Here is a 16,728-nt window from a genome sequence, read left to right as displayed (position 1 = left end):
TCCAAGAAAGACACCTTGACATTTTTTGCTTTATTAAACATCATTCACTGAGAATTTCCAAAGCACTGTGTGGTGCCTAGACCTGTGTGCCAGCGCTCTGGGGGTCGGGAGAAGTCTAAGGCACGGGCCCTGCCCTGGCGCATGGCTCCTTCTCCCTGGGAAGGCAGCTCCGCTGGTGAAAGGCCACTGACCAAGTCCAGACCCTGAGGACGACGAAGGCCTCGGGGCAGAAGCCTGAGAGAATCATGCCCCACTGGCAGTGGGAGGCGGTGCAGGCTGGGAGCCCTGCCCAGGCCCCAGGCTGAGCTGTGGGGAAAGCTATGACCCAGTTTGCTGAGAGCTGCAATGACGAACATTGGCTCTGTGCCCAGAGGCCCAAGAAGGCCATGGACTGGGCTGGCCTTTCCTGGGAAAGGGGGAGGGAGGAAGAACTGGGGCCTCGCAGGGCCGTCTATACCCTGGAGAGGCAGGGCCTGACTTCTCCCTTTAGAGCTTGCATCAAAAGGAAGCTCAGGAGAGAGAGACTTGCATCAGAACACTCCAGACAGCCGATCTCCCACTCAGTATTCCTCTCCTGGGAGACCCACCCAGACCCTGCAGGCCCCTGGTAGCCACCAGGAGCAGAGACCCTGGAGTAATTTGGCTTGGGGACGTCCCCACCCCAGGCTCAGGCCAGTCAGTCACCCAGGCTACAGCTTAGGGTAGGGGAAGGGGAGGATCCCGGTCACTCCTTCTTACTATGCGAACAGAGGCAGAGGAGGGCTAGAGGCCCAGCCCCAGTTTGGGTCTGTGCTGGGGCTGGCAGAACCCGTGGGCATGAAGCTTCCCTGCCCCATGTGACACCTCGCTACGGCCCCACATGTCTTGCTTCATCCTTGGGGCTGGGCTTCTGGTTGGCAAGGCATCCCCACACCCTCCCTCCCCTTCATGTCCACGGGGAATAAGACACGTTGGGCTCCGGCTCCTAGGGTGAGAGCCGCTCCCGCAGCCCTCAGGCTTCTACTTTGGCCCCACAGCCCAGGAGAAAATGGAACCATGCAGTTCTGGGGGCTGTGACCCAGGCTTCTGCCTGGCCTCCCCTGGGGGTGGGGAGGTTCTGACCCTGCAGGGCCCAGTCCCTTCCCTTCACACAGATGTCCCCACAGACAGGCCTGCTGGGCCAGGGGCCAGCATGGAAGGGTCAGAAGAGGCTGGGGGCGGCCTGGGCTGGTGTATCGTGGTCCTGGATGTACTGCAAGATGTCCATCTCGTCCATGGCTTGGATCTGCTCCTGCGGCTTCTGCTGCCCAGCCACAGCTTCAGCCGGGCCCGTTTTGGGGGGAACAGCTGGTTTTCTGGGTATCACCGGCTTAGCTGCCACTGGTGGCTTGGGCTTAAGCTGGGGCTTGGGTTTGGGCTCAGCCCCCAGGTTCAGAATCTGGTCCAAGTCCTCTTCAACTCTAGGGAACCACAGGGAGGAACCCTGAGCATAACACTACCACCCCGCGACAGGAACAAGACCCCAGGCAATGCCAGTGCCCACACGGGGCTGGGCAGCTGCAGGGAGCCCAGCCTCGGCCAGGTCAAGGCCCTGCCCTGCTCTGCTCCATTCCACTGCGGCCCCTCCACCCATCCTGCCCAGAGGAGACACAAAGGCCAGGGCTCTCCTTCCCTCCCATCCACAGCAAAGCAGGCACAGGGCAGGCCCCACGCAGCCTCCTGAGAGTTGCTCTTCAGGTGACCCCACTTGACACACGCTGCCTTCTGTAGGGGGCTTTCCCTCCAATCCCTTCAGAAACAACCACCAGCTACTATGTACAGAGTTCCCGCTCTGTACAGCACTTCAGACACGTTATCATATTTCATCCTCAAAACGCCACTCTGGGGAGGCATGACTGTGCTTCTATCATGCAGATGAGGATGCTGGAGTCCCAGGAGGCCGAGTGACCTCGAGGGGATGGTATGTGACAGTGCCTTTGTTGGAAGGAACAGGACATCGGCCCTTAGAAGCTGAGCCCTCATCCAAAGCAAGTTCAGCCAGAGAAAGAATAACCAGGGGTGCTGAGCCATGGTGGTGCAGGGTTGGCCCGCCCACAGTGCCCCTCTGTGGGCCACACGGGTGCTAGACAGAACCCAGCGAGAGCTGAGGATGGCCTCGGCCAGGGCCCACCAAGACTCTGTCATGACCCCAGACCTCTAATCTCCCGCTGGTGGGTAGGCAAAAAGCCCTGGCAGTGTTACGGTCACTCAGGACCATCCCTGGGTACTGAGGGCAAGAAACAGGCCAGGCCACTGATTCTCCAGAACTTGATTTCTGGAGACCAGATGCACAGTGGAAGACTCATTCAATCCATTCCACCCACTCAGCTCTGTGCTGAACACCCGTGATGGCCAGACATTTCCACATTCATTAACCCATTCAATAATCTCCAAACACTGTGTGGTCGCAGAGATTAGCCCTGTTTTACAGATGAGAATACTGAGGTGCAGAGAGGCAAAGGGCCTTGCCCTGAGACCCACAGCTAGTGTGAGGATGAACAGGACTTGGCCTGCATGTGGCTGGTTCTCTGGGGTGTGTTCCCCTGGCTGGGGCACCTAGACTCCAGTGTCAGGGCGAGGTTTTCCCTTGTGCTAACGGGCATCTCTACGTCTATCGCTCAGCCATGCTGGAATCAGGTGAGTGAAGGCAGAAGACCTGGAGCACCCACTTGGTCTCTACAAGCTTCGGCTTCCTCATCTACAAGCAGGAGTAACAGTGTCACTGGCACTGCTGCACGGAACTGTACACAGAAGCACAGCACTGCGGGAGGAGAACTGGCTTCCGTTCCTCACCCTGCAACTCCTCCATCAGGCAGCCTCAGGCCACTCCTCCTCCCTGGTCCTCAGTCTCTTCTATAAAGTAGGATTGTACTTGCTCTACCATCCTCACAGGGATTCTTACAAGGATCAAATAAGACAACACAAGGAAAGTAGTTTCCAAATGTACAGGAAGGCTGTATGTACTGATGTCTACTGACAGCCACAGGGGCTGAGCAAGTGGGCATAAGACACAGAAAAGCAGTGCCTCCATCTACAATGAGGGACACCCCCAGCCCAGTCAGACAGGGGCCACATAATTGCAAAGGCCTGGAAAGAAGGTGTTGAAGTCCAGAGAAGGGAGTGAGCCCTTGGGCCAGAGCAGGCTGGGAAGGCCTCCTGGGAAGGTGGGCCTTTTCAGAAGGGTGAGCCTGGCATGAATAGGGGAGAGAATTCTGAAGAAGGGAGCAGACAGCAGAGGTCTGGAGGTGGGAATGAGAATGAACAGGAAGAACCAGGCAGGCTCATGAGCAGCGGCTTCTTGCCCTGGGGCAGGGCCGGGCAGGGGTGGGGATAGAGAGGCGATACCTCTGATCAGGACAACTCCTGGCACTACCAGAGAGCCTGTGTGAGTATGGAGGTGTCCAGCACAGCACCCCCAGGGGTGGATGCCTGCCTGGAGCCAGCTGTGGAAGGAGCTCCGGACACGCTGCCTGCTTCCTGGCTCAACCTCCTGAGATGGGGCACAAACCCCAGAGAGAGAATTCAGTCTGTTTGGATGGCAGAGCAATGAATAAAAGGTGTCCTTCTTGAACAAACCCAGAGGGACTGGCCCAAGCCGGGCCTTCATAGACAGACCAGCTGTCTTGGGGTGGAGGCGATTTCAGGAGGTGTCACTCATGGCCAGTCTGCTCCTGGCCACCTCAGGTCAGATGTTCCGGAGCTCCCTCCAAGTGGCAGCCCTTCCTTGACTCCCCCAGGGCAGGTGCCAGCTCCACTGGCATGATGCGGCCTCCATTGAAGGCTGAGGGTACCTGGGAAAAGCTCAAAGGGACTGAATTATCCTCAAATAGGGGCCCTTTGGAAAATAAAGCAGCCGCTAGAGGCTTATGTCAGATTTCAGGATTATCCTGCTTGGCAAAGCAGTGACTCTTTGGAACTAATCAGCAGCTGGATTTGCTCCCAGGTGGGAGGTGTACATGGGTGGTCAGCCACGGTGGGAGGCAGCATAGCTGCTCTTGGGACACAGGAGGCTGCAAGGCACCCCTTTTCCAAGCACCCTATTTCTGAGTCGTGACTAGGACTAGCTCTCACTAGCGCAAGGTCCAGCTCTTTTCTCCTCCAGGCCCAGCTGGTGTGAGGTCAACCAGTGAGGGGTAAGGGAGCTCTAAGACCCTGGCCCCGTTCCTTCTCCCTGGGTCCCTGCGGAAGACAAGACTCACCTAAACATCTAGACTAGAGGCCCTGCCCTGGTGTGGCTGCACAGCCAGAAGGAACAAAGCCTTCTTAGCCTCAACCCGCTCAGTGTACAGCCCACGCGGCCTCAGGGCGGCTGAGGCTAGTGACAGAATGAATGAAGGGGTGAAAGCATGAATGAATGAATGACTATCAGAACATTCTTTATTATGAGGAAGCCCAACTACTCCCTGGATAGTCACAGGGAAGACACAAAGAATGAATGTGGTGCCTGCTCTCAAGAAGCTAATCCCAGTGTTACGGCTCTTTTTGAATTTGTCTGAATTTAAAAAAAAGAAAAGCAGTTAATCCTTTCATTAGCAGATGTCTGCTAAAGTGAAGGTGGGGGTGTGGGACCCACACTTTTTGAGCAGGGATTCCCCAAGCACTCTGCGGGATGCTAAGGGGCACCACAGAGCGGGGCCCAGGGATAAATGAGAACGTGAAGTGCCATGCGGTGCTGGCCCGCGCACTACGAGCCCTGCTTTTTGTGGCATTTCCCCAATTCATCAGCCACAGAGCCCCTTTGAAGATAGCCTTTGACCACCCCACTGTACCATGTTCTGCAGAACACACGTTGGGAAGTAACGGATTTAGAATAAACTAGGCCAGAAAGGTCCCACGAGAGCCACCCCACTGGGACACATGGACTCCTAGACATGCTCGGCCTGGCCCTGCTGCTCCCCAGGCAGACTCTAGTATTTCATTTCCCTGTGCCTCAGTTTCCCTCTAATAAAATAACAATCCTGGTTTCTTCCAGCCCACTGGGATGTCAGGAGCGAGGACACAGGATGAGAGTGAACAGATGCCAGGGGCCTTGGGGACATGTAAATACCAGAAGCCGTCACGGTGACTCAGGCTTGGCGGGCACTTGCAGGGCTGTCTAATAGCCCGAGGCTGCTAATGAGGGGTACAGATGACAGCCTCCAGGGCCTGCATGCCTTGGTGTCACATAAGCCGTTCCTGGAAAGAGGTGGCCTGGCTTCCTCTGAATCCCAGGCACAGTCCTGTGTCCTGGAGCATGGAGGGGGAGCTGGAGACATGCACAACACTGAGTCTGCTGAGAATGTGGCCAGTGGAGGTAAAGGCCTGGGGAGAACTGGGGGGGCTGGGTGGGGAGGCAGATCCCCCAGCCAAGTGCTCAGACAGTCCCTGATGAAGTGGAGAGGCCAGGCCAGGGGCAGAGCAGGGGTCTTAGCCAGGTGGCGTCCCACACTTGATTTCTTATAATATGGAGAAAATAGCATCCACCTTAGGGGGCTGTCGTGAAGATTACATAAGAGAGCATGTAAGGAGTCTGGCTTACTGCTTACACAGCAAGGACTCAGGAAATAGGAGCTGTCACTGGCACAGGTTCTGCCAATTGACCTCCATGTGACAGATGAGGCCTCATTCTCCCTTCCTTCTGTGAAAGCTGCTGACCGGGCCCTCCCGCAGAGAGGCCATCGCCAGGACATCTGCACTTTGCCCCCTCGCTGGGTGGGCTGCATGCTGCCATGAGTCCGTTTAATTTGTTCCCAAACTTGCTTATGCCAGTTATACCTGCTCTTGCAATTATATAATTTAATTATTTTTTACATAAACTGTTAAAATATGATGGTGAAAAGAAAGACTGGTTGTGCACACAAAGTTCTCTCTTTCTGGAACTAGCTGAGCAGCCCTGGGCTGCGGATTCTCCCCCTCAGCCCCCTTCACCGCCTCTCACCCAATGTGCACCCACAGGCTTCTACTTTTCACAGGCCTGGGGTCCTCCCCTCAGAGGAGGCTGGGGCTGAGACTGGGCAATGAGCCGGGCCCTTGGCTCTGTCCAGGACACTCTCAGAGCTGGCCAAGCGCCACTGGGGACAGGTGGTACCTGAACAGTTCCTCGGAGGCGTCCCTGTGGCTGAGGCTGGGTGTGGGCCCTCCACTCTCACAGGCGGCCGGCAGCAGGAGGGAGTCACCCAGGGGGATAGCCCCGCCGAGGTCAGGATCATCAAATAGCTTCAGGGCTGTGGGAAGGCAGCAGCAGGGGGGTCAGAGGAAGCCTCTAGGCTGGGATGCCATGGCCACTCTCTCTCTGCCCCACCCCAGGAAGTCTTCTGGGCAGTCCTACAGGAATTGATGCCTCTGCTCAACCTGTCATAACTGGTGCTGCTTTGTAACTGTAAGGCAATGACCTGTCTCCCCAGGGGCCCCCGGGGCCCTCGGGATAGGGACTACGGACAGGGACTAGGTCTCACTCCTCAGCATGTTCTTGGGCCTGGCCCTCAGTGAGGGCTCACCAAGTATGGGCTGAATTAGTGGGTGGCACACTAATTCACACACGTGCCCTAGGCAGGCCCTATCGCTTACCACACAAACAGTGCCTGGAAGCCCAGGGCCCACATCTGCCCACAGATGTCATGGAAGCACAAAGCTGAGTCTATATCACATCTAAACAGGACAGGGGAGATATATGGGTCCTATTCACGCTGGCTGAGTCCAGACCCTGCCTGGTGATGGGGCTGGGCACCGAGAGGACACCAGGAGCAGACCCTGGGGCTCTACTTACGGTCCCTGGATGACACGTCCTCCGAGGGGTCCTGTGGAGACAGCTTCCTGCCCGGGCCAAAGAGCCTCTCATCAGGGTCCACCTCCTCGTCAAAGATGGTGAGCCGGGGCAAGGGCTTGGCTTTCATGGCCACTTTGGGATGTTTCTTGGGCTTCTTGGAGCTGGAGAATCACAGACAAAGCACAAGGTGAGGATTTCCCACAAGTGTCCAGGTGGCCCGGTCAGACCGACACGGGCGCTGGGCCCTGCAGTGGAGGGGCTGGATGCCATGGGCCAGAAAAGACCATGGCCAGAGGGACCAGGGAAGGCCTGGAGGGGGCCACCCAGAGCAGTCCAGGCAGGTGGAGCTGAAGTCTTTCTGAAATCTCTAACAGATGGTTACACGGCCAAGGGAAGGACAGGTCCTCCATCCCAGGGGAGAAAAGCAGGCCAGCGAAGGTGGTTGAGAAGCAGGTTTCCCCAATGACAGAGTGGTAAGGCCCCCGCTACTGTGGGCAGCTGTGCCCTGTGTTCAAGAAATGACCACTGTCAGGAGGAGCAGGCGGCTGCCAGGACTGGGCACCAGCTGCCAGACAACCCCAGCTCTTAGATGCCTTCAGGCCTTGAGTCTGCCATGAGGTCACAGGCCAGAGATCACGCTCCCATTCGGAAGGTAGAGACAGCTGCCTGGTCTCAGGGTCTCAGCACTTGGGGGCCAGGCTCAGAGAACCACACTCCACAGCCACTCAGAAATGGGGATGGACCTGGTCTTGAGCCACAAACCTCAGGGCTAGGACTTAGGAGGGCAGAAAGCAGCCTTGGTAAGTGCCTTATTGTTTCCTTTGCATGGTAAAACCACCATTGTTCTAGTTAACACTTGGGTTCTGTGGAGCAGCCCCCCTCTTTCAGGAAGCCTCTCTGGGACTTGCCCACCTCCCCGGCTCCGACTCTGCCACCCCAGGTCCCATTACAGTGCACTTGCCGACTGGCTGAGGAGGTCCTGCTCTGGGCCAGACCCTGCTGTAAGAAACCAGGACGGGGCAGGATGGAAGCTTCTGGGGTGTAGGAGTACTTTAGTTTTGATCCAGGCGGTGGTTACGGGCTGGATAAGTAAACACGCATGGAGCTGAATGCTCAGGATCTGTGTACATCACTGTAAGTGATACCGCCAGTAAGTAAACACACTTGATTTTACTTTAATAATTACTTTAACAGGCATTCAATCCCTGCTGATGATGCCTATTAGCCATTTTAAGGTTCCTGAAAATAATGAGAATATGCTCTTTACTGGAAACTGAAATTCCGTGTGCCTGTCCACCTGGCGGGCAGTTCCACTGGACTGAGGTCACTATGTGAGGTCACCATCTGAGCTCATGTTGGTAACACGCTGCGGCAAAACTGCACCGAGAGGCTGGCCTACACAATGATACAGATTAACCAATGGCAGATAAAAATAGCAGAATGGCCCTGGGTGCTGGAGGGGCAGGTCCCTGCAAGGTGACCATTCCCACAGTCTGGAGTCTGAGGTCTGGCAGAATCCCAGGCGCCCAGCCGAGGCGAGGAGAAACTATGAAAGCCAGGAAGGCTCCCTGCTGGAAGGTTCCCTGCTGGAAGGCTGCACGACAGAGCACCCTCTGAGCTCAGAGCCCAGTCCCAGGGGAAGGATCTCTGCAGGGCTCGTTTGTTGGATGAGGAAACAGTGGTCCAGAGAAGCTGAGTGTCTGCCCAAGGCCACACAGCAGGGAAGGGACAGGCAGGCTGGGTCTAGATTGAGGATGGTCATACTCATGGTCCTATCCTCTTGTCCCCTCCAAATGTCCCATGAGTTAGATGATATAGGATGGCGCAGGGATAACACGATTGATCCTGCTGTTCTCTGGGGAGAAAGTGGCATGTTTCAAGGGTAGTGATGGGGAGCAGAGACGCAGTGGCAGGGACTGCTCCAAGAAGGCCCATCTGCCTGGTCCTGTGCTTTCTCCACCCAGCTCAGGCCATGAGGGACCTCCTCTGCTGTGCACCACCCTCAGGCCCTGCTTGTGGTGCTGGAGGTGAGGTGGAGGGAGCCTCGATTCTCCACCCTAAGGGCAAGTGCTTTCCAGAAATCTTCAGCTTCTGCTCCTCTGAGACCTGGAGGAGCCAGGGCTCGCCTGCTCTTACTCAGACATTCTCCCCTTTATTCTTACCAATCAGGCAGAGCCAGCTCGGCTCTCATGACTCCTAGGAAGTGGGTACCAAACAAGGGCCATGGCCTCCTGGGGCAGACAGCAAAGCTGACCCCAGCCAAGACCCACTGAGTCAGAAACCCCAAGCAGGCCCAGGAGGCTGTGTTCAGTCTCCTGTGGAATTCCACGGTCAGCCAGGCTCGCAGCCACTGTTCTGCCGGATGCTTCTCTCCACTTCGTTCCCCATCTCTGCCGCCCTTTGCGTGGCCCTTGCTCCTGGCCCCAGAAGGCACTGCGGTGGGGAAGGGTGGAGAGCCACCCCGGCCCCTACCCAGGTGGCAGCTCTCAGGGAGGGCAGGTCTGAGGCTGCTCTGCAGCCTCCCCCAGCAGCAGCTCCATGCCACACCCCACACTGTCTGCTCAGAAACAAGCAGGCCCTCCCTGGCTCCTGGGGATTGAACTTGCATGTAACCAGCCACGGGCCCCTCGGGGCAGGGGAGCAAGAGGCTTTGCATTGACCAGAAATCAGAGGGCGCAGAGAGGGAAGCGAGCCATCTGAGGAACAAAGGAAGCGAGAGAGAACAGGCGCGAGGAGGTCTCTCTGGAGAAGCCGTGGTGCCCCTTCCTACGCCTGCAGCTGGTCTTGACAGCACACAAGAGGCCTAACTTTCCTTCCATGTGAGTTTTCTCCTCCAACTGGATCATGTCCTTGTTTTTCTCCCTAGAGACATGTTTGCCCTTTTGTTGTCCTGAACTGAAATAAAGTGGATCTACAGCACACGCGGGCGGCTCCGGCAGGCATGGTCTGTACCCTACCCCCACCCACCCATGCTGCCTGGGCTGCCTTCTCTACCTCCCCAACTCTCTAGACCCATCTTCAGGGGAATCAAGGAAGAAGCAGGAAATATGGAGTTTTGGTGCCTAAAAGCCCCAGGGTCCTATCCTGAGCGGCCCAAAACTTTCAGGCTCTGGGGACTTAGTAATGCGCCTGGTCCATAACAGATGCCTTGATAAACTCTGGATGAGAGGATGGGCGATGGATGGAGGGGAGGAGGGATGGACAGGTGGAGGACAGGTAGGCAGGGAGCAGGGTGCCAGCACATCTCCATCTCAGGATTCTGTTAATCCCCAAGGTGGGAGGGGCAGGGAGGGAAGAGGGATAGGCTCCCAACCCCAGTCTCAGACAGCGCCCTATGTGCGAAAGCCCCTCCTCCAAAGATCTCCTGGCCGACTCCACTGGGCTTGCTGCCAGGCCCTCAGCCACTCTATGAGCAACTCATTCCTTCCCTCGGGAGCACCTTTGATGGCGAGCACTCACTGAGAACCTCCCACCTGCAAGAACCTGTGCTGGGGACGAGGGAACAAAGATGAGGACGAGCCACCGCTGTCCCCAGAAGCTCATGGCAGAGCAGGGTCACATAGAAACTGATCATTATGGCCGGGTGAGGTGGCTTATGCCTGTAATCCCAGCACTTTCGGAGGCTGAGGTGGGTGAATTTAAGAATAAAATATGAAAAGTGCTTTAGTTTAAAGCAAAAAGTTTGCGGGAGGCCAGGAGTTTGAGACCAGCCTGGCAAAGATGATGAAATCCCATCTCTACTAAAAATACAAAAATTAGCGCAGCATGGTGGTGCACACCTGTAATCCCAGCTAGTCGGGAGGCTGAGGCATGAGAATTGCTTGAACCCCAGGGATGTAGGTTGCAGTGAGCTCAGATCACACCACTGCACTCCAGCCTGGGTAACAAAGTGAGATTTTGTCTCAAAAAAAAAAAAAAGGCAACTGTTCATTAGCACACAGGGTGTTCCGCTCTGTCACGGCAGAGCACAGAGGACAGAGCCAACCAAGCCTGAGGGCTCAGGGAGGACTTCTTGGAGGAGGTGATGTGGAGACAGGAAGTGAACTTGGTGGAATGGAGTTAAATAGCATCTTGGGTACAGGACCTGAGAGTCACACTGTGAGTGTCTGCAGGGGGCATGACTAGGACATAACTGGGAACCCAGATTCCTCTTGGTGAAAGGGGACCCCTTAGGTTTGCAGCAGACGTAGTGCCATGAGGGAACAGGCTGAGAGTCAGGTCTTTCCAGGGAAGCTTTGTTCATGGTCCATAGAAGAAACGACCAGAGCCTGGACTAGGAGAGCAGCGGTGGTGCGAGGGGAAGACAGGCTAGGGGGAACTTCAGAAGGCAAACGTGCTTATACATCTGGACAGTTAAGGTGATCAGCTGGCAGAAGGGAATTGTCTAAGGTGATGACAGGTTTCTGATCTCAGTGAGGGGGTCAGTAATTCCATATGAGAGGTGCGTCACTCAGTCTCTGAGCCATTTCTTCACCCTTCTCCTAGCACAAACACCTCAGGGTTGTCATGAACATGGAGTCGGGTCAGGTCGCACACATGGGCTATCACTCGGGGGCCCCCTCAATCCTCTCCTCCCTGGTCCTCCCTCCTCCATTCCTATATTAGCATCCACCCAGCTGTCAGCAGGTGCAGGGCCTGGCTCTGCAGTGCCCGCCCTCCAGCCCGCCCTCTGCACTGACAGGAGACAAAGCCCCTCACTGACGTGGAGGAAGGGTGCCCTCTTCTCCCTTCATTGGAAGGACAGCTGGTCATGATTAGAATCTTGTCACCAGGGATGGGGCAAAAGGGGCTTCAAAGAGAGGTCTGCAGGGAATAGGACTGGAACTGCAGCTCCTGGCTTCCTGGTGAGCACAGGGGTCATTGGAACTAGTGCAGGCCATGAGGGCCACCAAAACATGAGTTGGGCCCACAGAGGTTGCATGAGGTAGGTGGGGTGCTCCTGGATGGAGTGCAGGCATGTGCTGGCATGTTCTTGTTGCATGCACATGTGTGCACGGACAGACACCCGCTTTCCTGCTGTGTATTCCTGACAGCAGACAGACGCGCAGACCAGGCCACGTTCTGCAGGCGGGCGTGCAGCATACGGGGTGAGAGGCGGCAGCTGCCGCGGCTGACAGCTCCAACGCTCAGACAGGCTGAGCAGCAGCCTGGCTCCCTGTGGCTCAGGCAGTTCTGGTGACAGTGATTGACACATAAGAGCATCCACCACTCTGGCCACCCAGGGGGCCTGTGGCACCATTCCCAGATGTGCCCACCCACACGGCAGACCACCAATGGGCACCAACTGCGCAGCACCGGGTGTACATGCATGGCGGAGGCATCTCCTAGACATAGCCAGCTTAACTGGGTCTGAACAGAAGACTGCTGATCTTTCCACAACTGAGACACATGGACAGCATGAGTCTTCAAAGCCAGGGTGCAGCTTAACCAAATACGGAAATCCACCTCCTTTCCAATGACGCAAACTGCGTGCTTTAAACTAATGCACTTTTCATACTTTATTCTTAAATTCAGCTGTTTGGTGTCTTTTTGTTTTTTGGGTTTTTGTTTGTTTTTTTGAGACAGGGTCTCTGTCACCTAGGCTGGGGTGCAGTGGCACGATCACAGCTCACTGCAGCCTCGACCTCCTGGGGCTCAAGTGATCCTCTCACCTCAGCCACCCTAGTAATTGGGACACAGGCACACACCATAACACGTGGCTAATTAAAAAATAATTTTTTTGTCGAGATGGAGTCTCGCTATGTTGCCCAGGCTGATCTCAAACTCCTGGGCTCAAGTGGTCTTCCCGTCTTGGCCTCTCAAAGTCCTGGGATTATAGGCAACAGCCACTGTGCCTGGCTGGTTTTATTTTTTCAATGAGAAAATTCTCAGAGTACCAATAAATGGACTTCTGAAATTCACACCAGGACAATGTTATTTGCAACAGCAATGGGCTTCCTTGGAGAAGCAATCACAACAGTGAGAATCACCTGAGGACAGGCACTAACCCTGGGAGTCCAAGCCAGTCTCATTGGACAGGGGCTTCAGAGAAGGCCAGGATGGAAAAACGAGCAGAGTCACAAAAGCTGTGCTCCGGGCAGAGAGAAGAGCCCATGAAAATGCCAAGGTGTGCAGAGCCTGGCATAGTGAAAGTGCCCAATAGCTGGGCAGCAGGTGCATGGAGGGAGGGTCTGTGGGAATTGTTGGCCACCTCCAGTGGGGCCTGGGGTGATTCTGGCCTTTGCTGAGACAGGAGCAGCAGAGGGGGATGTAGGAGAACTTGTATAGGATCTCGACCAGTCACTCAACTTCCCCAACCATGTTTCCTTACTGGAGGTCAAAGGGAAGAAGGAGGCAAATGACACAGAAATGCTTCGCAAGCTGCCAAGTGGGTCCCGGATGCAAGTCAGCGCAGGGCCGTGGCAGAGGTCTGGGGTCCCGGGAGCTGCCTGGTGATGTCTAGGCTCACTTATGCTTTCTACTCAGCAGACTTCACTCTGGGCCTTAAAAAGCAAATGGGGCCAGGCCAGGCACAGTGGCTCATGCCTGTAATCCCAGCACTTTGGGAAGGCGAGGCAGGAGGATCACTTGAGTCCAGGAGTTCAAGACCACCCTGGGCAACATAGTGAAACCTCATCTCTACAAAAAGTAGACAAAAGTAGCCAGGCATGGTAGTGCGTGCCTGTAGTTCCAGCTATTTGAGAGGCTGAGGTGGGAGGATCAGTTAAGTCTGGGAGGTTGAAGCTGTAGTTAGCTGAGATCACACACCACTATACTCCAGCCTAGGTAAAAGAGTAAGACCCTGTCTCAAAAAAAAAAAAAAAAAAAAAAATGAGGCCAGCCTGGGAGGTCACCATGAACGTTTATCATTTGCTATGGTCCCCAGAGTCACATTCCAAGGACCTGTTTCTCAACAGCCAGAGCCCACTCTCCTGGTCACTGAGCCCTATCTTGAGGGTCCAGGACTCAGTGACAATCCCACCTGAGCTTGTGGGTGATGCCATTTTTCCTTCTCCACAATGGGGCCAGAGACTGCCCCTCACCCACCCTGGCTCCCGCACCACCAGGGAACCATGTGGGTCCCAGCTGCAGGTCTCTGCAGCCTACGTTCTACAGCAAGCGCCCAGTCCCCCCAAGAGCCTGAATACACAAAGGGACAATGGCCAGGCCACATGTAAAGGTGGAACTCTGACCCACAGTCTGCAGTAACCTGCCCAGGAAGCCAGACCACAGCCTCTGCAGCCGTCAGCCCCAAATGGCCAAGATTTAATCAATAACTGCCAGCTTTCCTAAATTTTTCCCCATTTCCAGTTTAGTAGGACCATCCAGAGAAAGCCAAACATGCCCCACTTCCTGCTCACAGAGGACAAAGGATGCCCCACTTCTCATTGGCTGCTTCTGGATTCCCCATGCCAATAACCTCCAATCGGCGCGTATCTGAGCCTTCCCTTTCATCTGCTTCAAAGTATCCCACTCCCCTGCCTCTCTTTGCATCTTTGCCAAATGCAGGTGATGGTGGCCGATACCTCCCTGGTCGCAGTAAGCTCTGAGTAAACAACCATTGCTGGTTCTCACATGGGCGCTCCTATGCCCCTGATCCACTCCAAATGGTGACACGACCAGCAGGCAGCTAGCTGTCCTTGCAGTGGGGAATGCCCATCACCCATGTCATCAAAAAACGAGAGTGAACAGGTGAGGGCTGAGAAGTCAGTCCCCTGGCACAAGTGTTGGACATGGACTGGGGACAAAGGGAAAAGTCCTGGGCCAGCAGTCAGGAGACCCCCAGCTCTTGCTCTCATGCCCTCCTGTGTGATCCGGGGAAGGTTCCTCAGTCGTAACAACAGAGCCTGGATCTGATCTGCAGTCCTCAGAGCGTAAAGGCTCTGTCATCCTAAGAGTGTTGCTACTTGCCAGAACTTGCCACAACGGGTCCTGGGGGAGCCTGAGGCGGGAAAATGGCAAGTGTGACCTCCCGGATTTCTATCTCTCAAGGAACCAAGCAACCACTGAATCCCACTAAGGATTCAGGTAAGCAGGCTCCTTCCTCCAGGGCCAGGGGCTGCCCCACCTCCAGAATCGCCTGCTCTAGGAAGCTGTAACAGGTGACAGGTGTACCGGCGCTCCTGGAGGGAGGTAAAGTCATAGTGTGTACATCACAGGGTCCTGATATTTACATAACAACTATAGGAAGTGGAAAAGCTGCCTTTTATATTCATATTTCAACTGTTGTTTAAATACACAAAGACCTCTTTAGAGCAAAGTAAATCTGAAATAGTGATAACATTTTACAAAGGAACTTTCCTGTAGTGCTTCATCTCATTTTATCCTTTCAGCCACTGGGCCTCTACTTTACCCCTACTCTACAAAGAAAGAAACAGGCTTGGAGAAGTATAGCAATGCACTCAGCATCCACCAACTGAGTGGCAGAAAGGGGATTTGAACCTGGGACTGCCCATCTTTAACCCTGCTCTGGGGGTAGCCACACATCCTGGGGGTTTCCAGCTGCCCCACTCACTGTCAAACCATACTCTAAGGGGCCCTCGCCTTCTGCAAAGCTGCCCGGGGCTACCCCAGGAAGTGGGGCTGAGGCTAGAGGGACAAAGATCCAGTCCCCACTTGTCCCAACCAGGGGAAATCCTACTTCAGCCTGTTTTATGTACTGGGATTCTGGATGATATTTCTCTTGAGCCAAAGGTTTTGCTACTGAATTTAAAAAGCAGAAACCACTGGTACATCTGTTGTTCCTAACAGCCCATTCATTCAGGCAGGACTTTGTGCAGTAATCTGTTTTTTTGTTTGTTTGGATTTTGTTTTGTTTTGTTTTGTTTTTGAGATAGAGTCTCAGTCGCCCAGGCTGGAGTGCAGTGGCACAATCTCAGCTCACTGCAACCTCCGCCTCCCAGGTTCAAGTGATTCTCCTGCCTCAGCCTCCTGAGTAGCTGGGATTACAGGCATGCCCCATCATACCCAGCTAATTTTTGTATTTTTAGTAGAGACAGGGTTTCACCATGTTGGCCAGGCTGGTCTTGAACTCCTGATCTCAAGTAATCTGCCCACCTCAGCTGCCCAGAGTGCTGGTATTACAGGCGTGAGCCAATGCGTCCGGCCATGGCAGTAATCTGGATGGGGAAATGCAGTTGCCATGCACACTGTGCTGCTGTGATCACTGTGACAGCCTGGGTGGAGTGCCACCTGCGTGACGCTGCAGGGCGGCTGTGGCACCTGCCTCCTCCTTTCCTTATGGCTTTGGGTCCCCAGCCAGGCCAGGGCTAAGTGCTGCACAGGTGCAGGGTGAGGTCGGGCCCAGCCATCCTGGCTCATGGCCCCCACATGAACCCCAGGATGGCACAGCAGAGAACTCATCCAGCAGGTGGGCCAGCAGACGAGGGAAAGCCTAGCCCGAGCAGGAGGAGCTGGGGAGCAGACAGTACCGGAAGTGCCTTCCGGACACGCCCTGTCCTCAGCCCCCTGTGGGCGGCAGACTGTGGTGACGGCTGACCTGCCACTCTCCACACCTGTTTCCTTTCTGGCATTTCCAACACTTTAACAGAATTTGGTTTCTGGGAATTCTCAAACAGGAGCTTGCGGAAGAACCAACTCAAGAGCTTGTTAAAACACAGATTCTGGGGGCCCTACCCAGATCTGAGGGGGGCCTGGAATCTCTATCTCTGCCAAGCTTTCAGTGGCCCAGAATCCCTAGGTGGTCTCTGCTGCACTGGTGGCATCAGGGGAGCCCTGGGTGCCCAGGCTCAGGCTGGAATGAATAAAGAGGTGCCAGGCCCATGCGCAGTGGTCGGGATATTTAGCAAGAGGCACCCTCGGGGAAGCAGCTCCAGGGCACCTCAGGAGGTGGGACTGAGGCCCTGCTGTCCCCACAGAGCTCCCCTCCACGGCTCACCTTAGGGGACTGTCTTGCTGCTAAATCTTGGGTTAGCAAATCTGGGAGCACCTGGCAATGTGCCAGGAGCATTCAAAACCACAGAATC

At 55.3% G+C, this 16,728-nt stretch overlaps 1 protein-coding gene across 3 annotated transcripts in view; it reads right to left on the bottom strand.

Annotated features, from left to right (window-relative positions):
- Positions 1-11: 11 nt before the first annotated feature.
- HS1BP3 (HCLS1 binding protein 3) overlaps positions 12-16,728 on the bottom strand; it is a 33,551-nt gene continuing 16,834 nt past the window's right edge. For all 3 annotated transcript variants that reach the window (XM_063789243.1, XM_001141474.7, XM_063789242.1), the window contains exons 5-7: positions 6,764-6,924; positions 6,086-6,221; positions 12-1,439 (exon numbers count right to left, since the gene is read on the bottom strand). In XM_063789243.1, the coding sequence (XP_063645313.1) occupies positions 1,181-1,439; positions 6,086-6,221; positions 6,764-6,924 (556 nt within the window). In that variant the 3' untranslated portion in view covers positions 12-1,180. The remainder of the gene's footprint in view (positions 1,440-6,085; positions 6,222-6,763; positions 6,925-16,728) is intronic.

The sequence above is a fragment of the Pan troglodytes genome, chromosome 12 (genome assembly GCF_028858775.2).
Source record: "Pan troglodytes isolate AG18354 chromosome 12, NHGRI_mPanTro3-v2.0_pri, whole genome shotgun sequence".
In the NCBI taxonomy this organism is placed as follows: Eukaryota; Metazoa; Chordata; class Mammalia; order Primates; family Hominidae; genus Pan; species Pan troglodytes.
Note: the sequence above shows the minus strand (reverse complement) of the source record. Positions and strands in the feature narration are given on the sequence as shown.